The sequence below is a fragment of the Vespa mandarinia genome, chromosome 7, assembly GCF_050613455.1.
Source record: "Vespa mandarinia isolate Hongniang chromosome 7, ASM5061345v1, whole genome shotgun sequence".
Classification (NCBI taxonomy): Eukaryota; Metazoa; Arthropoda; class Insecta; order Hymenoptera; family Vespidae; genus Vespa; species Vespa mandarinia.
In genome coordinates, this window is record NC_140816.1 from 402501 (window position 1) to 427314 (window position 24814).

At 31.1% G+C, this 24814-nt stretch overlaps 1 protein-coding gene across 1 annotated transcript in view; it reads left to right on the forward strand.

Annotated features, from left to right (window-relative positions):
- Positions 1–19490, forward strand: part of LOC118440430 (uncharacterized) — an 84576-nt gene extending 65086 nt beyond the window's left edge. Inside the window, exons 2-10 of the mRNA XM_035863425.2 lie at positions 4958–5269; positions 7343–7479; positions 9289–9489; positions 10350–10693; positions 12265–12484; positions 13013–13318; positions 14406–15008; positions 15581–16293; positions 16393–19490. Of these exons, the coding sequence (XP_035719318.1) occupies positions 4969–5269; positions 7343–7479; positions 9289–9489; positions 10350–10693; positions 12265–12484; positions 13013–13318; positions 14406–15008; positions 15581–16293; positions 16393–16765 (3198 nt within the window). The 5' untranslated portion in view covers positions 4958–4968 and the 3' untranslated portion in view covers positions 16766–19490. The remainder of the gene's footprint in view (positions 1–4957; positions 5270–7342; positions 7480–9288; positions 9490–10349; positions 10694–12264; positions 12485–13012; positions 13319–14405; positions 15009–15580; positions 16294–16392) is intronic.
- The last annotated feature ends 5324 nt before the right edge of the window (positions 19491–24814 follow it).

The following is a 24814-nucleotide window of genomic DNA, read 5'->3' on the forward strand; positions in this document are numbered from 1 at the left end:
TTTCTTTTTTTTTATCTTTTCTTCCTCATTTTTTTGATTTGTTTTCTTTTTTATCTCTCTCTCTCTCTCTCTCTTTTTTTTCTTTCTTTTTTTCAAAAAAAGCTAAAAAGAAAAGAAAAAAGATGCGGAAGGAAAAGTATGATGAAAACTGTTCTGTATCTCTAAATCGTACGTTCTTTATTTTTATTTCTTTTTTTATTTGTTCTCTTTCTCTCTCCCTCTTCTCCTCACTCACTCTCTCTCTCTCTCACGCGCGCGTGCGCTTTCTTTCTCTTATTATCTCCATCTCTCTTTTTACGCCATAAAACCGCAACGCAGATAATTTAAAGCTCGATGAGTTAAAAAGGGAGAAGCTCTGGTAAAGCACTATTAACGTGAGAGAGATAGAAGGAAAGAGAGATAGAGAGAGATAAATAGAGAGAGAGAGAGAGAGAGAGAGAGAGAGAGAAATAGATAGATAGAAAGAGAGGAAAACTGGCGAATACCAGATGGTGTGAGAATTAGAGTCACAAAAAAAAAGGAAAGAGAAAAAGGAAGAGAGAGAGAGAGAGAGAGAGAGAGAGAGAGAGAAAGAGAGAAAAAGAGAGGGCAAATGAGAAAAAGAAATAGAAAACGAATATCCACCACAAAGTTTTAAATTCGTGCAACGTCCGACTGAGCCGTCCCTACAATGGGCCGCAAAGTTTTATCTGAATATGACAGAAAATCCGGTCGCGGCTTATAAACATTTTCATATATGTACATATAACGCGTAGGAAATACTGGTGCTACGAACCGACGCATTAATTAAACTTTATGCACGATGAACGAAAAATAAAAATTTACGTATGTGTATGTACATATATTTATATTATATATTATATATCATATATGTCTATATATATACATCTATATATATATGTGTGTCCATATCTATATATATATATATATATATATAAGTTTATAATCCGTGCAAGCGGCGTCGCTTTTCCATCGTTTATTTTTTTTTTTCTGCGATCGTGTACAATTTTCAACTATTAACGATTTTGCAATGGCCTGTATATCGTTGCAATGAAAATGAATTCTCGTTGGGCATTCGATGGCAATGAAAATCGTCACAACATATTCAAATTATTCTTCGTTACACTCGTTTGCCAACTAAATGATTTTTTTTTTCTTTTTTCTTTTTTCTTTTTTCATTTTCCTCTTTTTTTTTTATTTACAGGAAGGATAAAAGATTATTGATTAATCACGCACGCACGCACACACACACGGATACGCATAGGCACATGCATGCACGCAATCGTGTTTAATTTTCTTAAATATTTAATTATTCGATTTATTCGATTTTATGATAGATATATATCGCAACCAAAAAATTCAATATCACTCTGTACTCGGACAATAATTTTATAAAATGTATTTTTAAAATTTAACTTATGATATATAAATATATGTATATATATGTATATATCATTATTAATACATTATTTGAATGATATTATTATTATATCATTCATTACTATATTCATTATCGAACGTTTTGTCTATCATAAGGATCATGAAAAAGTTTCTATTTACAAGTATACATACGTAAGTAAGTAACGCCTATAATCATTAACGAATTATACATTTCGTTAATGATCATAATTATCAACGAAATGAATAATTTAATATATTTACATAATATATATAAAATAATTGAAGATCAACCTTTTTATCTTTTCTTTAAATTTCTTTTTTTCTACGCCCGTAAGAATATTTTTATAAGTAAAGAAAAGAAAGATACCAAGAAAATGTACCTTATTACTTTATGCATATTTCGTTTTGTTACTTAAGTGTTTATTAAACTTTACTATCTACTATAGTATTTTCTTCCCTTTCCTACAGTTTATTTTCTTTAAAGGAACATCTTTAGCTTAGATCCTAACGACTTAACGACGAAGAGTCATAACTCCAACGCTCGATCGGCCCCATGAGAATGTGAGTTTCCCAGAGCGCGTAATTTAAGTGACATTCATACTGACTCTCCAGTATTTACTCGCGAAGCAAGGCAGTTGCCCCTGTCCAAATTACCATATTCTACTTTCCGCTACACGTTCTCGCGGGTTTGGCCCAGATTCGCTTCCTCCAACTTAATAAACAGGGCCTTTAACGTCGCCCGTGCCGCGCTAGAGCACCTTCTTGCTTAAATCTTGTTGCGTTTTATCAGGCTTCCTCTTACCAGTATTCGTCCAGGGAGATGTATACTATTATACATATATAGTATATATATACATATGTATGTGTGTGTACCTAAATATATATATATATAGATATGTACATGCTGATATTAGTGTTCCTTACATAAGCCAGACCCTGTTACGTGTGTTTACGTCTCTATATATTATATACGTTTCATTTATATAAAACCAGGTAGTAAACATATACAAAGGATGTTCTCTTATTCAACGTTACAACGTTACAATCTCGATCAACCATCACTTTATTATTTATATATGCGTATGTTATAATGAAAAATGAAAAGAAAGAATAAGTTTGTTTCGTTCGTTCGAAATGAAACGAAACGAAACGAAACGAAATGAAACAAAAACGTCGTTATCGGTAAATTGAATTTGTATTATTTACATTCTCCTCGTTATTATAAAGTCAGGCTCTCTTCAATCATTTATAATAAATTTAAAATAACCATGAAATATATACGCGCACATATACACACATATGCAAACATATATAAATATAAATATATATATATATATATACACATATATATAATTTTCGTTATGATTCCATCGAAATGCATTGTAACGAAATTAAATAATACAGAGGAATTTTAACGGGATTTTTTCTATTTGCATTCGTTACAAATTAATAATCATTATCTTTCGTGTTCGATTAACTCTATTATTAAAATGTGCAAAATATAATAAAAATACATAGCAAAATTTTATTAATGGATTTCACATGTCTAGAGAAGAAGAAGAAGAAGAAGAAGAAAAAGCAAAAAAAAAAGGAAAGAAAAGAAAACTAGAATCTATCAATATGTATCCGTAAATATGATTAATTTATGTTAGAATTATAAGATTTTCAAGTATGATCTTACAATTATGATTTATTGAGAATTATTATAATATTTCCTGTTTCAACATTTCCTTAGAGGAAATATTCGAAATGTCCACCTATTCCTTGAATACAACTCTGAAAACTCGTACCCGTCTCATTGAGTTTCAAACACGATCCAAAATTCCTGGCTTATTACGTATTCAGATCGTTTCTTTGAACCTTGTTAGATGTTGTTGGAGTTTTACGTATTGAGTATGTGTTATACATTATATTCTACTGTATTAGTGAGACAATCTACTCAAATGAATGTATTCGCATCAATGCATCTCGTTTATGATTTTCCGGATGTACCGAAATCATATTTAGAAGTTTTATAACTCAAAAATTAACTATTTTTGAATTCATCTTAATAGAAGATATATATATATTTTTTCTTTTTTTTCTTCTTCTCTACATATGAGAAATCCATTCCTGAAATTATCCCGTATAGTTTTGTTACGCCATGTATATATATATATATATATATATATATATATATATATATATATATATATATTATGCACATATATATGCACACTATTATATGCCCATTCGTTCTTTCTTCCTTTCTTTCTTTCTTTCTTTCATTTCTCTTTTTTTTTGTTTTTTACTAGCGTTTCCACTCCTTTTTGTTTTTCTTCCCTTCGCTTTAGCGATTCACAGAGCCAAGTCCGCGTCATGAATGATTGAACGCAAAGCGTAAGAGGGTGAGCTGGAGCTTCTCTCCTCCTTGGAATAATAACATACGGGGTGAGAAGCATGAAAGAGGACGTACTTACACGTTCCCTGTCGAGCAAACGGTATCACTGAAATTTTCTCTCAGAATTTCACCACCCTTATATTTTTGTATATATTTACACTTATATATATATATATATATATATATATATATATATAATAAAAAAGGAAAAGAAAAAAAAAACTAAAAAATGATGGTCGGTCAAACACATACAAGTTTAATGGTACCTTATTAATTTTTATTAAACTGTAAGTAGACTCACCGAGTATTATTTTGTTTATAAAATATCTTTTTATTATTTCAATTTATATATATTTTTATTTATTCAACATCCATTTGCAACGAATGCTAAAGAAAGAACATGAATGATGATAGTTAACGAAAAATTTTTCAAAATTTATTTCACTACGAATCAAATTTGTTTCTTTTCTTTTTTTCAAATAATTCAATGATGCATTTCTAGTGTCACATAAATATCTTTATCTTTTTTGTGTATTTTAAATCCAATGCATTTTTAGTGTTACATATATTAATCTTTTTTTAATGGCAACAGCATGTAATCCATGCGATAAAAATATTCATCTTTTTTTCTTCTTTCTTTTTTATACGAATCAATCTTATTCTAAGTCCATTTACACCAAATTTTAAAAAAAGAAAGAAATAAATTACTCCTCCGCAAATCAGATTTATTTATTTATGTTCCTTTTCTTTTTATTTTAAAATAATTCAACGATGCATTTCTAGTGTTGTATAGGTTAATCTTTCTTTTCCACAACAATAACATAATATAATCCATGCGTTAAAAATGTAGATTCTTTTATTTTCTTTTCTTTTTTTACACGAATCGTTTTTATTCTACATCCATTTATATCAAATTTGAAAGAAAGGAAAAAAATATTCTTCCACGAATCAAATTTATTTATTTATTTATTTATTTATATTGCATTACTTTTTATTTTCAAATAATTCAACGATGCATTTCTAGCGTCACATATGTTAATCTTGTTTTCTAATAGCTATAACATATTATTATTTATGCGTTAAAAGTGTACATATTTTTTCTTTTCTTTTTCTTTATACAAGTCGATCTCACATGTACCATTGTCATAATATCATTGTTTCGTATCCTTGAAACAGGGTGAGGGGGCATGTTGGTGTGCCGGCGGTTGCTGCTGATCGCAGCCGCGATCGCGGCCTCGATCGAGGTTGGCTCCGCTAGTTATCGCTCGAGCATATCCTCGGACAACTCCGGCAATCCTGGAACGACGTCGTCCGAGGTATCCTCTAGCAGCCCGGAAACGAGCGGCTCGCCGACCGAAATCGCCGAGACGATCGTTTGCAGACCGTCCGAGTATCTTTGTGGTACTGGCCAGTGTGTCGCACAGGACAAATATTGCGACGGCGAAAATGACTGCGGCGACAAGTCGGACGAGCCAAGATACTGCACGCGTGAGTAACCTAACGATCATCTTTATGATCTCAAATCTCGTCTTGTTAAACGAATGAAAATTCCCTTTTTTCTTTTTTATATCCTTTTTTTCTTATACATTTTTTATTCCTTCAATCTTCTTTCTTTTTCTTTTTTAATTGTTGCTTTTATAATAAAAACGAGATTCGTCTTGTTCCTTTTTTTCCTTTTCTTTTCTTTTCTTTTTTTTTTGTTTTTCATTTTTATTTCCCATCAAAGAAAAGAGAACGTAATATTTCATTCTACGTATCTTTTTGTTTTTGTTTTCTTTTTTGTTTTTTAGGGAAAGAAACAATTTTTTGTCCTCCCTCCCCCCTCACCTTAATTCTCTTTTATAAGAGGAAAATATTCTTTTTTTTTCTCTCTTTCTCTGTAGTTTTCAAATGAAACGTCCACTTTATTATAATGTTCCCTTCTTCGACGTTATCTCGTGGATTCTGTTATATGTGTATGTAAATGAAGCATAATAAAAAAAAAAAAGCGAAAAAGAATAATAAAAGAAAACGAAAAAAAGAAGAAAAAGAAAATGAAAATAAAAATGTCGACATGTGCATAGTACAATTACATAAATGTCAAAACTCGTAGTTGTCGTTAGTTCGTTTTTTTTTTTCTTTCCGCCGGCCCTCTCTCTCTCTCTCTCTCTCTTTCTCGATAAGAACTGATCTAATTACGTCGCAGCAACGGTCAGCGAAAATTCGAGCGGCTAGGTGATATCATTCGTCCGATTGGATTTCGACCGGTCATAGATGCAGTTAAAATTCTATCGGTACGGTCGAACGGACGAATCGCGAGTGAAATTTTTATGAAAGCTACGTACGTATCGTTCTCCCGTCATAACGGAATTCGCCGTCGTTATTAGTTTCAGCGTGACCGGGCCGTTTGTTTTTAACATTTCAAAATCGAGACGAAGCAATAACGTCTCATCGTGACACGTACGTATATTTTTTTTCTCCTCTCTCCTGTTTTCTTTTTTTTGTTTGTTTTTTTTTTCCTTTTTTTTTTCTTTTTTCTTTTTTTCTTTTTTCGAACAGATGGGACGAGCATGCCTAATGATTTTTTTCATAATTCTTTGGCTACACGCAAAAAGCCAATAAGTGATGTTTTACTATTTAATATTGAATTATATTCAATATTTATATTTAATTATTAATATCTTTCGTCGTGATTTCAACAAATTTTAGAATATATAGTCCCATAAGATTTTCTAACGCGTTTGTATAATTTAATTTCCACGATACATGAAAAAAATGTAAATATGATCCGACAAAAACTTTGGAAATCGGGATATCTCAAAAAATGATTTTTATCGCACATCGACTTCTCTTTTTTTTAATATTTAAAAAATACATCATATGTCTGTTTTTTTACTCTTTGCTACTTTCGCACAAATTTCAAGAAATATCTCGTATTTTGAATTTAATAGTTCATAACGGAATGATCTTGTTTACGAAATAAAATTGTTCTAGCATGCGACCGAACGCTGCACGGTTTGTTTTTAATATTTCAAAACAGAGAGACGAAGCAATAACGTCTCATTGTGACACGGTTTTATTTTTCTGTTTTTTTGTTCTATTATTTAGAACAAATGGGAGAATCGTGCCTAGCAATTCTCTTCAATATTTCTAACGAACAATGATTTTTTATTACTCTTTGTTTACACCCAAGAACCCAGTATGGGACATTTTAATGGAATAATATGTAATATTTATATTTAATTTTTAATATCTTTCATTGTGATTTCAATAAATTAAAAAAAATCTATTTTCATAAAATTTTCAAATACGCTTATTTAATTTAATTTCTATGAAACATTAAAGAAATGTAAATATAATTCAACGAAAACTTTGGGAATCAATAAAATTTTTCTCAAATAACAGATTCTTGAAAGAATTTTCTTTTTTTGAATCTTTGAAAAATTCATTACGTATTTTAATTTTTTTAATCTATTCGTTTTTCTTTTATTCTTTTTTATTGTAATTTCATAAAAGATTTCGCATATCGATTTTAACAGTTCATAACGGTATGATCTTGTCTACGAAATAAAATTGTTACAGCATGCAACCGAACGCTATACGGTGACGTCGGTCGGACATACAGAATGGAAGTCCGTCGGCCGAGGAAGGATCGACTGCCATTCTTGTGTCACCTCAACTTCACTGCCGCCGGCTCCGATCTTGGTGATCTAGTTCAGGTCTGAACAACAGGGAAGATGTATAGGATACACATACACATATATATATATATATATATATATATATATAACCACCAATTAAATTTAGACGAAGTCAAAGATATCATCTTATTTAGATAACACAATGACTTTTATAAAATGATCGAAGAGATTTCATTTTTACGATAATTATAATATCACGCGTTAAACTAATATAAATGAGTGTAAATTCTACCAAAAAAAAAGAAAATTACTTTTATAAAAAATGAATATACATACATATATACATGTATATGTATATATATGCATGTATACATTGTCGGAGAAAATTAAAATAACGTTGACTATGGGATATCAAGTGAAAAGATACTGTCACGGGTCAGACACGGGCGTCGCCCAAGGTTCCTGGCTACTCCCGTTAAAACCCAGAAAATTTATTGTTCCGTTTTCTCACAATTTTCATCTCTCATCTCTTTTCATTTCTCTCTCTCTCTCTCTCTCTCTCTCTCTCTTTCTCTCTCTCTCTCTCTCTCTTTCTCTCTCTCTCTCTCTCTTTCTCTTTCTCCCTCTCTCTTTCTTTCTGTCTCTCTCTCTTTCTTTCTCTCTCTCTCTCTCTATCTATCTTTACCTCTATCTCTATCTCTATCTCTATCTCTCTTTCTCTTTTTCTCTTATTCTCTTTTCTATATCCGCTAGGCAAATTAAAAGGATTCGCGTGCCAACTAAAATATTCGCTCACCTCGAATATTCGCGTACGTATATTATATGAATATACTTTTGTGTAAGTATACATATGTATATACATATCTATGTATATATATATATATATATATATATATATATATATATATATATACAAAAGGTGGCCTATTTTAATCTACAGGGTGAACGGTAAAATGTATCCAATCGGAAATGTCTCGTTTAAGAGTGTTTTATCATCAGTGCACTTCGTAGATTTGTTTGTTTCACTTCGTGTAATTTACCGATTGTATTTCACGTTTTTTTTTGTTTTTCTCTATTTTTTTCCTTTTTCTTTTTGTTCCTCTGATCCGTTCTCTCCTTAATTTACGTACTCTTCGAACAAATCGCGCGTATTATTTGTTTCTCTTTTTTTTTTAATCCTTCCCCCTCCCCACGGAGCTTTCCCTGGATGTAAAGTACTTTACCAAATAGACGTCCATTTTTTATCGTAGAGATTAAAATGGATTTTCTCCTGTGCGTAAACACACGCACACGCATAGGCACACATTAATAAACATACAGTAAAGCACGTTCGATGTTAACGATGAAATATCTTGCGTGATGGAAGCACAGTTTTTTCTTTTTTCCTTTTCGACTAAATTAAAAAAAGGTAAAAAATGAGAAACACTTCGGAACGCAACCATGATAATAGGTAATAATAATAATAATAATAATAATAATTATTATTATTATTATTATTATTATCATTATTATTATTATTATTATTATTATTATTATTATTATTATAAAACAATAGAAGTATTTTGATTTTGCGCTGTGATCTGTATTAATCGATGCACTTTGTATCCAATGAAATCAATTTTTTATCAAGTTAAGAGCAAAAAGGAAATAATAATCATAATAATCTTAATAATAAAGCTAATAACAATATTAATAATAATAATTATAATAATAATAATTATAATAATAATAATAATAATAATAATAATAATAATAATAATAATAATAATAATAATTATGATGATGATAATAATGATGATGATGCTAATTATAATAATAATAATATTTCCAAAGAAATATATATAACCGATTGAAATAAAAAACGATGAATGATACTTCCTGTTATAGTTAACGTTCGACACATTTACGGTCGGTCGATTTCTATCTTTCACGTCAGAAGGATGCCCGGATGGTTTCATGAGTATTCGCGAAGAGGGTCGTCCAGCGACAGGTGGACAATGGTGCGGCAGTGCTTGGGGTTACACCGTTTACTACAGCGAAACATCCTCCATCAATCTCACTCTTTACTTGCAACGCTTGCCCGAGGAAGTAAACGAGACTTTCTTTTGATCAAATTCAATCCAGATACGACACATTCTCATCGATCTTGACAATTTATTTTGTTATATATCTATTTATATACATATATGTATACATATATATATATATATATATATATATATATATAGAATGTAATAATGTCATGTTTAATAATTTATTAGTTTGATGAATACCGAATACATCGAGGACAAAAGAAATTTTATCGAGATCGTGAAAAAAAAATTTAATCTCATTCTGGAAAATGAATTAAATATATATATATATATATATATATATATATCAATAATTGAATTTCCTTTTTATCTTTTCATTCTTTCTCTCTCTCTCTCTCTCTCTCTCTCTCTCTCTCTCTCTCTCTCCCTCTCTTTCTCTCTCTCTCTCTGTCATGCACACACATATTTATATGAAATCATTTCATTGAGAGATCGAATTAATTGTATGAATAAGTTTTAACATTATGATTATGACGTGGTTTTCATGAGTAATCCATATAAAAAGTCAACAAACAAGATTATTATTAATCATTCAAAGTTTATGCACTCGGTAATGTAATTGAAGATGAAACGCGTTTCCACTTGAAACAGGATATTACTCATCACGATGGTAGTAACTTCGAGGATCGTTCTCGTCGTTGATCAAATTATTCCAATTAATCCGTCTCGATAATCTTAGGAAAGTGAAACGAGCGAATAAGGAAGCAAACGATAGATATCGGTCGGTCCAAAGAGACAGAGAGAGAAAGAGAGAGAGAGAGAGAGAGGGAGGGAGAGAGAGAGAGAGAGAGAACGATAGAGTTAGACATAAGATAATAATAGCTAGAGATTTAGGGTAATAATCTTGAATTTTAGGGGATCGGTTACAACTTCGACTTCCAACTGTCGTACAAGTTTCTCAGACGGAGCGAAGCACATCTGAGGTACGGAAACACAAGTATGGCCACTTGGCGGGGTGAACTGGTAAATGGTACCTACTGTGATCGTGTATTAACCAAATGCGACACTCGTGCCTGCCGGCTTCAGTCACCAAACTATCCTGGCGTTTATCCCAGGAACGTCACCTGTTACTATCGCGTAGAACAGAATCGTGCACCTCCTGGGCACAGAGCACTTCTTGCTGTCAGTCAACGGAACAGCCATAAGATACACATCAAGGATCAGATCGTCAAATACGACAGGAGTCAACGTATACTTAGGTACGTTCGTTTATTTCTCTCTCTCTTTCTCTCTCTCTTTGTCTTTATCTTTGTCTATCTCTTTATCTTTCTCTCTTTCTCCGCATATTTCAGTCCGTTTGTTTATCTCTCTGTAATACATCTGACCCAATAATTATAAAAGAATTACAAAAGAAATGATAATTGACAAAAAAGAATTCTTCTCATCGACTTATATATTATAATATAAAATAAAATAGGAGTAATAACGAAGTGAACTATTTTTTGTTCTCAAATATCCAGTCATATTGTCGATCGTTGGTAAAAGTAGGTTGATAGTTCTGGTGTTAAGTACTAACCATGTACTACTAGTATATACTAACATAACAAACACCAGGTTTGTATAACGATAAATCATAAAAAAGAGAAAAAAAATAAAATTTTTTTTTTCAAGAACTGATGTGTAAATAGGTCAGTCGGTCTAGTGTTAAACCTTTCGAGCAATGAGATTTTTCTAATGCTAGCCAACCACGTAAACTTGGTAAATTTAAATAATATATACATTAGCATGATCTTTTATTTCTTTTTTCTTTTTTTTTTCTTCTTCTTTTAGTTTTTATTACTTCAAAAAGATAAAAAGAAAAGATAAAAATTGAAGATTAATAAATACAGAAGGATAGAGAAGAATCTCGAAACGTAATACGTCGCACGTCACAATGATACGATTATAATGACAACAATATTATAGATATCAAAGATAATAAACGATGATTGTCGTTTATAAAATTAAAACTCGTATAGTCAATGGAAACGCAAAATTTCAATTACTAGATAGAATGTTTTGCATAATTTATGCGACGTACCAATATAATTCGAAATTGGCGGGACTTTTCGTCCCACTTGAAATATACGTATATAAGATAAATAAATATATATATATATATATATATATATATATATATATATATGTATGTATTCTAGGTAGGCATTGTATATATATGAACGGGAGAGTTTAAAATCGAATTAAATTTCCCGCACGTATCATCTACGCCGCGGTCAATAATAAATCTTCCAACGTTCCTATAAATGCGTAATCGGGGTTGTTCAGGGTGAGTAGAAATGGGAAAAGGGATGGCGATGTTGGTAGTGATGAACCGAAAGGTCCGAGAGTAAAATCGTGAAAAATCGTCGTCGTTTATCCTATCAACGGGTTTTATTTACTAACAAACGGAGAATATATCGTAAAAAATGACAGACATCACCATTATCTACGTTTCTCTCATATTCGTTGTCGTTCGATTCCAAAAAAAAAAATAATAATACAAATAAAAAGATATAGGGATATACGAAATAAAAGAAAAAAAAAACAAAAAAAAGACAAAAAAAATTAAAAAAGATAAAATAAATAAATAAATAAATAAATAAATAAATCCAGTTTTTATAAGATAGCACGTGCACAATATTTTTTGTTGTTGTTGAATTTTTTCCCCGATTCAAACCAAAGACACGCGAGATACTTGTTTATTTCGTTATTATATTATTCGTTTCTATTTTTTTCTTTCTTTTTTTCTTTTCTCTATTTCTTGTTTATTTTTTCTTATATCTCTTTGCAGAGTTTGGGATCAGTGCAACGTAGTACAAGATTACTTAACTGTGTACGACGGTGGTTCCACCTCCGACAGGGTACTCGTGAGATTGTGTGGCGGTGACGCAGTGCCGGATATTGTCAGTAGTCACAACACAATGCTTTTGGAATTTCACACCTCACCATACGATAATCCGTTTCACCCTGTTCCTTTGTCGTTCCTTCCAGGATTCGAGCTTGAAGTTCAGGTGAGATTATTCGAGAATTTTTCGATTCGTTCGTTTTCTTTCTTTCTTTCTTTTTTCTTTTTCTCTTTTCTTTTTTCTTTTCTCTTCTTTTTTCCTTTTTTCACATTTCAACGAGACTTAGAGATTCATCGAAATCGAACAAATCCGACCGATGGGATAAAAACTCGAACTAAATTGAATTTTTCGCTTTATCCGCGAACGTGTTTAATTTGATCAATAGTATTAAAAAAAAAAATTTCTATAAAATGTAAACCTTCGTTAATTAACTCGTTCTATTTTTTCAACGTATCACGAATCTTCCACACACACACACACACATACATACACACGCACACACACATGTACAATTGAAATAAATTTACGTAATTTATATTCAATAAAAAGATTGAAATAAGATCAGAATATATTTTCGATAAACAAATCCCGATGGTGATTTTAAGAAACACTTTATATGCATATACCTACCGTAAGAGTTTAAACTTCGATTTTATCCAATGTCGCTCATGCGAATTCATCGAAATCTCTTAGGTGCTATTCGTCGACGAGAAATCCCGAAGCTTCGTGAAGGAGAACGACAACTGCGACTTTTATATATCGAGCGACGAAAGCTCGTTGGGAATACTGGAGAATCCGAAACATTCTCTACCGCCGAACACTACTTGCCGTTATCACTTTCAAGGGAAACTAAACGAGATAGTTTGGCTTTCGTTCGTGAAGTATTACGCAGCCAGTGCTGAACTTGCTGCGAATCTTCACACAGGTGCCGATTGTAACGCTAAGTTGCTGATATGGGATGGCGATCATGCTTCGAATAAACTTGTTACAAATCGTAAGGTATGACATTTCTAAAAAGTTGATTGTTCCGACCAAACGTAATAATATTTTTCAATGTAATTTCTAAGGATCACTTTTCTCTGATTTAGAATTGCAATAAGAGAAGATGATGGTAATATGGGAATTGCTATATTATATTTGACACCGTCTAACATCTAAAAGTTTATACTGAACTAACGATATAACAACGATTCAGTTTCGTCATAAAATATTTTTTCATGATTGTGAACATTGTTTTTATTTATTTATTTATTTATTTTTTTTTTTAATTGAACATCTTTAATTATCTTTAATTGAAATGGCTACGATAGCTTAATTCAAATGTAGATTTTTAAATTAAATTAAATACAAATATGGCGAATGTCTGCTAATATTGGATTTACGAAATTTCATTTCCCATTTGTGTTACGTTTGTGACTTCTCTTCCTAAAATTTACAAATCATTATTCTGATCAAACTAATACGTAAATTAATTATATTATTCGTATAAAAGACAATTCATTTTAATATTTTTCTTTTTTTTTCATATTTTTCTATCGCATTTATAACGTTTTATAATTTATATATTAAATATTGTTTATGAACATATTTAATACTATTCCCATATTACAATCCAATTTTTTCAAACTTAAATTTTACAATATCATCGATTTATTCCGACCGTATCTTTTGACAGATTAAATTTTTTACTTTAGTTCTAGGGAAAAAATAAGAAAAAGAGATTTACATGAAAGATTCTAGCGACATTAACATAATTTATTACCAACTATTTTCTTGATTTAGAGGCCGATGAAAAAGACCTTCCAATATTACCACCTCTATCTCCTCCTCCTCCTCTTTCTTCTTCTCCTCCTCCTTCTTCTCCTCCTCCTCCTCCTCCTCTTCCTCTTCCTCCTTCTTTACGTGTATCGAGATATACGTGAATATCAGATATTTTCGATTTTTCTCGTATAATCAGATCAGACGTTATGCGAAAAGAAAATTGAACTTGTTCCAATCACGTCTCAGTTCAACTGAAAGCTTACAATATCTAAATTGTTCCTTCGTCTATGGACTATGGTTAGATGATAAAGTATTTTTATTTCAGAACATCACACTGATGGGCCAATTTTGTAAGGATGACATTCCACGACTATGCGATCACAGTCTTTTACGTAATAGCAGTCGTCACACGCGTCCTTGCAGTCTGACCGAGAGTTACGTTTCAACCGGTAGAGACCTAACCTTGGAACACATTCTTCGTCAAGGAAGTGCACTTTATCCGATAAGCTTCGTCCTACGTTATGAATTCGTTCATGAGGCAACATCCTGTAATCACGTTTTTTCAATGGCGTCACCGACATCCTCGTCTTCCACATCATCATCATCCTCATCATCATCTTCATCGTCTTCGTCTTCGTCTTCGTTATCGATTGTCTCGAACTTTGGAAAGTTCACATCCCCTAAGAGCGTGTTTCTCTATGGCCGAGGTGGCATGCAAAATCTCAGCTGTATTTACAGATTCGAGTCCGAGCCCGAACATAGAATAGAGTTATCCATTGACAGAGCTTCCTTCGGTGATAAGATCTGTACCTCTTACATCGATCCACTCGTCAATCGATGGACTTGCGATAGACGTATTGGCGAGCCAAGAAAGTTTGGTATAGCAGAACTCGTCATTGCTGAGTATCCTTGGCAAGAGGTTGAATTGGTAAGTCTCTGATGATCCATGAAATATAAGCTTTTGTGTTTACCTTTTAGATCATATTTATAGATATACTTATATTACTTTCTTTCAAGATTAATCCTAGTTATGGTGTTTTACACCCTGTAGGGTGTAGAACAACTTTGAGCTCAATGAACAACTTTGAGCTCAATTAAAACGATTTGTGCATTGCATGATTCATGATTTTTTTTTTATACGAATAAAATTGGAAATGCATTTTCTAACCTACTGATTATTATTTCCGAGGCTCCAAAAAATATACAGTATTTTTTTGGAGTCAAAATTATTCATTCTATATAATTGACAACTGCTCAAATTATCTGAGGTGTAGCGCACCTAAACTGCACAAATTGAAATTATTTTGAGATGTGCACAACTAGGGTTAAAAAGCAAACAAAGATTTCAATGATTACAATGAAGATATCGATTAAAACGGATTACCTAATTTGATATAATGAATACTTATTGAAAATAACACGAAATTTTTTAATCTCAAAAAATAATAACGACTAAATTAATGTCACTTAGGAAAATTTAATTCTTTGTTACGTTTATAGGTACGCGATTGTTTATGCTCGAACGTCAGCGAAAGGATCGTTTTGAGGAGTTTAACGTCTAACATCATCGAAATTAGATTTACGGTGACATTGATGAACGTAACGCAAGACTACAGGGATTACTTCTTCGAAGGGCAATATCGTTTCGTTCCAATGAATACGGAAAATAGTGAACAGGGTTGCTCGACGAAACTGGAAGAGCGTCGATTGCGTGGTACCAGCGGTGAAATATCACTTAGAAGTCCGTTACCACGTGTAATACCTGGTGTCGCCGCGGTCGAGGAAATTCTAACGAACACAGAAGACCTAACGGCAACCCAATGCGTGAACGAACCCTGGTTGATAGAGCCCGAGGATCCACGTATGAACTTTCTATATTTACGAACCGCTGGTTATAGCATTAATCTTGACAACGTTGAAGAATGTACGACTCTCAATCGAATAATCGTATATTCAGCGGCAAATACCAAAGAACGTAGTGTTATATGTCCAGAGGGTGGCGTTGATACCAGCCGAACCGTCGACTTTTTCTCCGGTGGTTGGAATTACAGTGCAGTTAATGCTACCGTTACGATGCAACAACATTCGAGAAGCTTCGTCGTTGAATTCCTTCAAAGAGAACCGGGCTTTTATGCCGTCACTTGGATGGCTATCTCGAAACGATCATCCAACGTTGGTTTTACCATGTCACCTATGGAGGAATGTCCTTATAGGTATGATTAATGAAACATATTATATTTATTATCTGTAACAATCGTTATATTAATCTCTTCAATAATAAATAGAAAATTTTGTATTTTATATATTTAAAGGTGCCCGGAAATTCAAGCGTGCATCAACCAGGTCCTTTGGTGTGACGGTGTACGTAACTGTCCATCCGGTTTCGACGAGGAGGAAGCCAACTGTTCGTATCGTTTCAGTGTAACATTGCTTTACGTCGCCGTTGGTGCCGGTGCCCTCGGTATATTCCTTATCCTTTTATTGGCGACCGGTTGTCTTAAGTATTGCCTATATCGTCACAAAACGCGAAAGAAGAAGAAAAACGCTGCGCTCAATGTAAATCATCACGTCAATCACACCCACCATAATAACGGTTTGACTGGGAGCAGATTAAGCGGACGTTACAATCTTCCGACACCGCAGGAAATGTATTTGGAAAATTACGGAAAGGATAGTATTTGTTGACAATACGCCATTACCAATATCGAGACCACCGTGTGAATAGTTTGGATTTTTAATCTGCCTACCTCGCTGAGATAGAACGCGTAAAAGAAAATTATCAATGGATGATAAACGAAGAGGGAAGGAAAGAAAAAGAAAAAGAAAAAAAAGAAAAAAAAAAGAAAAAACAAACGAACGAACGAATAAAAACGAAAAAAACGAAAATGAAAAGATTATTGACGATGGATAAATGAAAATTATCGACGGACTATTATCGACAAATACGCGCTAAGAGGAGTTCTGCTGCGTTGTTTCATTCTTTATGAATACTTTTTAAAATCTGTTCGACGCTCGAACAAATCTGAATGTACCAAACACACGCAACAATGACTTTTTAGAACGTGCTCGTTTCGTTAACCGGATCTAACAACATCCAAGAAGTGTATGAAAAACGCGAGAATTCTTTTTTCTTTTCTTTTTTCTTTTTTTTTTTTTTAGTTTTTCTTTTATCTTTTTCTTCTCTCTCTCTCTCTCTCTCTCTTTTTCTCTCTTTCTCTCTCTATATCTATCTATCTATCTCTCTTTTTCTTTTTCTTTTCTATTCTTTTTTTTTTTCTTTTTTTTTAATTAACGTACTCCCTCTGGCAATACAAGGGTAGCCAGGAGATAAGAATTTCATCGATCGTCAAGAAAAACGTCGTCCTACTTGTCGAGCTCATCTCTCGCATTAGTCTTACTCTAGCGATAGAGACCGACCAAGTTCCATTATCCTCAGAAAAGAGGATTATTATCCGTGAGCTACGACGGTAAATTTAAATACGCGCGTATTTTTAGTAAATAATAAAAGCGAGCTGCAAGAAGTGATGATCAGGAGGGGGGTATTAGCGTGAATTTCTGCTTTTTGCAATAAAATCGAAAGCTGACAGAAGAAAGAGATAGAGAGAGAAAAAAAGGAAAAAAAAAAAGAAAAAAAGAGAGAGAGGAAAAGATAAAGAAAGAAAGGGAACGAGAAAGAAGAGCGAGTTCTTTTTTTTATATCTCGTTCTCTAAATTTGCGAAGAATGTCTTTTTTGATAAAAATAAATGAAAGAAATAAAAAAAAGGAAAAAAAAGAAAAGAAAAGATAATAAAAGGACTCAAAACAAGCGTATCATCTCGAACGACCAAGAAAAAAAAAAAAGAAAAAACATGAAAGCCATTTAACGCAGCTTATTCTCATTCACGCCTATAGTCATTGTGTCATGCTTTTTCGAATAATATCGAAAAATATATTTTTCACTTTCGTCTTTCTCGTCTCTCGACAAGAAAAAAAAATAATAATAATAAATAAAAAAATAAACAAACAAATAAACAAATAAACAAATAAACAAATAAGTAAATAAATAAATGAAAGAAAGGTAAAAGAACGAATGAACTTTTGTCGTGATCCGTCGATATAGGGCATCATTATTTTATCACGGGCGACCTTACGAAGGACGCGCTCACACATACATAGATACGTACACATATACCGCGCTTGCGTGCGTTCATGAAAACGCGCATCATACACACACACACACACACACACATACATACACACACATATACACGCGCGCACAAAAAAACGTACATGATTCCTATTATACCTAATCCAACTTTATAATCATTTAAAGGCGAACGGTATTAACGCATAGATAAAAATCACACGTGTAATCTAGGTTTGATTATCGATCGAGCAAAGCTTGGACCGACCGGTAGAGTTGGATGTATGTATAGTTGAAATTATTGTTTAAGAAAGAAAAGATAAGAAAAAAAATAAATGAATGAAAGAAAGAAGGTAATAAAAAAAAAAAAAAAGAAAAAAAGAAAAAAGAGAAGGAAAAAGTTGATACACCATTCTCTCGCGTATTATATGCGCGAAGAAAAAAGGAACAATACGACACAAGGGAGAACAACAAGGACGAACAAAAAAAGAAGAAAAGAAAAGAAAGAAAAATATTTACAATTAGTCCTGATCGAAAAGAAGGACGATCGGACTATAACGATTTAGCGGGCTATGATCGAATGCTGTGATAGAAGTAAGCGTATCAACAATCGCACAGGAATTCCTTCGCGTGTTACTCCTCTCTTTGATATTTAATGGAGGAGAACATTCCGATCATCGTCGGATATGGATATCGATCTTTCAAATCCTTTTTCTTATCTGATCGTTATCCAATAAAATATAGGACACTTATACATATAAAAATATATTAAATATGTATATCTTTAGTGAAACTATCGTCCAAAAACGATCGCGATCTCGTTCGGTGAACATCGGATTTGTAAATCGAACGAGAGAAAATTTCTCATTTCTTCTTTCATTTTTTTTCTCTTTTTTTTTTCTTTGTTTATTTTGTTTTCTCTCTATCTCTCTATCTGTATCTCTTTCTCTCTTTCTCCATCTCTCTCTCTCTTTCTCTCTCTTTCTCTCTCTCTCTTCTTTATTTTCTTCTTTTCCTTTCTTTAATTTTTTTCTTCATTCTAAAAAGAAAAAGAAATAGGACGGTATCCAAAAAAAGTATTGCAACTTTTCTTACTTACGTATTTCTCCGCAAAGAGGAGATTCGCGCAATGCATTAAAAAAAAAAAATGAAAAAAAAAAAAAGAAAGAAAAAGAAGAAGAAGAAGAGAAAAAAACAATTTACGTAAATCCAAACGATAACTGCCACGTTGTCCTTTATTATTTAAACTTTTTATAAAATTTCTACGATATCGTTGCGATCTTTTTTAACGGTCGATCCTCTAGATTATTATTATTATTATTATTATTATTATTATTATTATTATTATTATTATTATTATTATTATTAATATTATTATTAATATCATTATTATTATTATTATTATTATTATTATTATTATTAATATTATTATTAATATCATCATTATTATTATTATTATTATTATTACTATTATTATTATTATTATTATTATTATTATTATTATTATTATTATTATTATTATTATTATTATTAGTACTATTATATTATTATTATTATCAGTACTATTATATTATTATTATTATTATAATATTCTGGATAAAATGAGATAATTTATAGTCACTTACATATCGAGTCTTTTAAATATTCCCTCAATATCACCTATTACTCGCTACTTACACGCTACTTACTATCGACCGATAACTCTTTACCGACGACATTGATTGGAATCGTATCAAGAAGTAAAAGAAAATCGTTGAGTTAAAGTATAAAATAATTAGTATCTGGAGTCGAGGATAATCTTCCAGCGTCAACGATTGAAAAGTATATTTACGTACTTATGTATGTATGTATGTATGTATGTATGTATGTATGTATGTATGTATGTATGTATGTATGTATGTATTACACATACCTGTGAAAATATATCTTCGATCTTTACGCGACTGAAGAAAACTATTGTAAAAAATAAAAAAAAAAAAAAGAAAAAGGACGAAGAATCATAGAGACAACATAAAAGAAAAGAAAAAAAAATGGAAAAAAGACAAAAGAAAAAAAAAGGAGACAGAAAAGGACTCGTCGTTGCTTTTAAAAAAATTTTCCACAAATCGAACCCAAACGTAATACGAGACGATCGATTGACAAATCCTCATAGTCTGTTTACGAAAAACCGTACGAAGGTAAAGGGAAATAGGAAGAAGAAATCATCGATTTATAGCAAATACGAATATGAAAAGAATTAACATAAAGAGAAAACGGAAAGAAGAAAAAACGAAAAACCAAAAAACCAAAAAAATAAATAAATAAATAAACAAAAAAACGCATCGTCGCAATGATAGCGACAGATATAAACGCATGCATGTATGATGTAAGTACACGAAAAAAAAAATTAAAAAAAAATAAAGTAAAATAAAATAAAATAAAATAAAATAAATAAATAAATAAATAAAAATAAAATAAAACAGTAGCACCAACATGGTTTGCACACGTAGTTGAAAGAAAAGAAAGAAAAAAAGGAAAAAAAGAAAAATAAAAAAAAAAAAGAAAAAAAAAATACTTAAAGGAAAAGGAAAAAGAAAAAAAACGACAACAACAAGAACAACAACAACAACAACAACAGGTGGGAGGCAAGAATTTGAATCAATGAGAGGCCTTGATTCAACGATCTTTCTAAGCAGAATCCTTACACGTTACACCACACATGATGATGTACTTGTAATTTCGTTGTTTATACATAGTTTCAATAAAACAACCACAACGATATCGTTGAAAAGCTGCGACGATTTTTCTCTAGTTAACCAACGTTTCGAATACTTTTCAACAATTCAACGATTTCAATAGGTATATACATATATATCTATATGCACACACACACACATATATATATATATGCATGTATATATGTGTACATGTATTTACTTAGGTACGTTTAACGTAACAGTATATACTGTTTATATGGTTTGTAATGTATGTATACTCATTCGATTTCATATATTTTATTTTATTTTATTTTATTTTATTTTATTTTTCCTTTTTCATTTTCTTTCTTTCTTTGTCATCTCGCATCGCCCACGTAAGAATGACATTTGAAAGGAAATGACGACTTCTTTCGTATGACTTCGATACACCGAACATCGTATCCCCTTTTTGGTGAAAAATCATTGTAATCGTTGAAATTTTGGCGAATTGGTCTCGATCGTGACCGTATCTGCTAAATGTATCGATTTTTGCCTTTCCACTGGAACGATTACTTTTTCTAGAGGACGTCTTGAATTTGAAATAAATTTTACATTGACTAACGAACCACCTTTCCCTTCTCATTTTCTCTTTATCTTTCACATTTATATTCTCGACATCGACGTGCGTTAACAAAATCTAACAAAATTCATTAGTCTTAAATAGATTAAAAATTTGAACTTCGTGTGACCACGAAAGATAATAAATTTCGAATTAAAATTCGATTTCGAATTGGGGAAAAGTGGCATGTACTTTTAATTTTCACGTATTTTATTTTTATAGGAACGAATAATAGCACGTTGTATATTTTTTGATTACGAAAAACTAGAACGCTTCAGTTTAATCCGTCACGAAAAGAACCGCGTTTCGATCATTAGTCGCAAAAAGTAGGAACGTTTCATTTCTGAAATACGCCACTCTTCGTAATATTCATTTAATTGAATCGTAATTAATTGAATCGTAATTAATTGAATTGTAATTAATTGAACATAATTTAGAGAAAAAATAAAACGTCCTACTTTTCGTAACAATATTAAAAATAAATTACTATTGTTCGTGACGAATTATAAATCGTGTTGGTTACATCGCGATTAACGTCGAACATGCTACTTTCCCGTGAATGTAATCGAAACGTGCTTCTATTCGTGACGGAATATTAAAATGTCCTAGTTTTCATAGTCACGTATGTAGAATGTATCGACGTGCGTAACGAAATGTAACGTGTTTCATTAGTCTTACGTAGTTTAGAATTTTGAACTTTGTGACCATGAAAAACAATGTTTTAATTTCGTTCGAGAAATGTGATATGTATTTTCATTTTTAAGCGACGAATAATAGCACGTTATCTTTTTTTTTGTGGCTAGAAAAACTAAAATATTACGGTGTAATACGTCATGAAAAGAAATACGTTTTAATTATTATTCGCAAAAAATAACATTTCACTAGTAACGCCAGTCTTCATAAGATTAATTAATCGAACATAATTAATTGAATGAAAAGTGAAATATTCTACTTTTCGTAGCAATGTTCAAAATAAGTTAATATTTTTCGTTCAAAACGTATTACTTATCGCGAACATAATTTAAACATGCTTCTTTTCATAATAAATGTATTAATTTTCGTAAGACTATTGAAATGCGTTATTTTTCTTAACGCACGTCGATATATAAATGCGTTCATTGTAATATTGTAACACTTCCTTCCAAGATGACGATATTCATAAACTCGTGAATAGGAAATTCAAATTCGTTTTACAGGATACCCTGATGGAATGGAATCCTAACTAAACAACTTCTCAAACGAATAGGTGTCATAGAGAAATGCATGACTTAATCAAAGGAATAGAATATGGATGTAGGACACAGCTTGTTGGGATAATCCTTACTGGATATCTAATTTGAACGTTATCCATATTCTATGTCCGGTTCAAACAACGTCCCCAAATCAAAGATAGTTGAGAATATTCCCAAATGTATGGTCTCTCTATTTATCATTTCTGTAAATTCATTTTCATGTGCAAAACCAAGTTATAATGATTTTGCATGCCATAAATCTTTTTCTTTTTTTTTTTTTTCATAATTTAATATTATATTCTATAAAATGGTAAATTCATATTTGATATTTATTATTTTAAAACAATTAAAGTTTTTTTAATTAATTATTCGTTATTTCAAATTTTTATAATTACAATCAAACGATGCGCCATGTTAAAAAGTTATAATTCATTAAAATTTCGCATTTTTATCATATTATTCTCATCCAATCATCGAAATTAAAAAACACTGGATACGGTCAGTACTTTACAATTAATGAACGATCCACTTGAGAACTGTGTGCTGTTGACTTTTTATCTTTGTTTTTTTCTGCTCTCTCTTTAAAACTACATCGTATAATTATTACGTTTCACTAATCTCTCTCCTTCTCTCCGTCCCCTCTCTCTTTTTTTAACCATTTTTTAATTTCATAATAACAGTTTTAAAAACTTGACCCATTTTTTATCCGATTGCTTAAATTATTTAATTAATTATATAACTTAATATACTTATATAAAATATTAATTTTAATCAATATTAAATATTACTTTTTAATTATTATATTCAATCAATTTAAAGCTTTAATTTATCAGAAAAATTAAAAATTTATTATAATTATTAAGATAAAACTTCCAACATTTGCCGCTGGCGGTAATGTGATCGACATAACAGGGCAGACGTAAGATCGTCAAGGCCCTTACGCATTAGAAATTCGAAGAAATTTTATCTCATGAAGAAAAAAAAACTTGGAATTTCTTAAATTGGAATGATCTCACATATACCGAGTGAATCACAAAACGTGATCAGCTTACATTAGATCATTCTGTTATTATTGAATCAAACGAAAATTTGTTATATAATATAATTCAAACAAAGCTTTAAGATGATAAAACTTTTTCTCAATTCTTTTATTTTCGAAGTTTTTAAGGTTAAGTTAAAAATTTTTTTTTCTTTTTTATAAATAAACCTGTAAATCTTTTTACATCTATCTTTTAATAGATATTGAAACGAATTCGGCAAATATTATAAAAAATATCTTTTCTTTTTTCATTTCAATCAAAAAAGAAAAAACATAAAAAATTAATAATAATAATAATAATAATACTTTGTCAAATTTAAAAGTTCCGTAAAAAAAGACATGACAAAAGATTTCTTTATTAACGAGGTACATATATCGCATGTTACGCCGTTGTACGCTTTCCGGAATTGTTAATATACGTAGAGTAGTATTGAGTCATTATTGAGTGTTTGTAAATATTTCCTTGTATACATGGAAACGTATCTAATGATATTGAAAGTTCCAATAACATTGGAAAATATACAACGGAGAATTAATTATAAATGCATCGTACATCAATGCATATGGATGCCGTAAAAAAAATTGAACAGTCATTTATTTTCCATTTTTAAATATGCACCTGATAAATATCATTTTGAACATCGTTTCAATTAAGATAAAGGATTTTCTTTTTTAGTATTTCTTTTGGTTCAAATAAGAAAAGTAAATAATAATAATAATTTATAATAATTTACTTGTTGAATTTGAAATCTACAGGATAAAAAAAGAGTTAACAAAAAAATTTACCGTAATCATTTTAAAGGCTCCCTTAGAACTACATCATATCAGAAAAAAAATATTTTCGATCGGTCTACAACCAACAGAATAATCAAACAATAAATTGATCACGTTTCGTGATACACCCAATATATATATGTGTCGAATAACTTCAGAACACTTCTCGGCGAGAAAGCGAGAGAAAGAAAAAGAGAGAAAAAAAGAGAGAGAGAGAAAGATAATAAAAGATAGCTATGATTGGTGGAGGCAAAATCGATTAACCAATCAC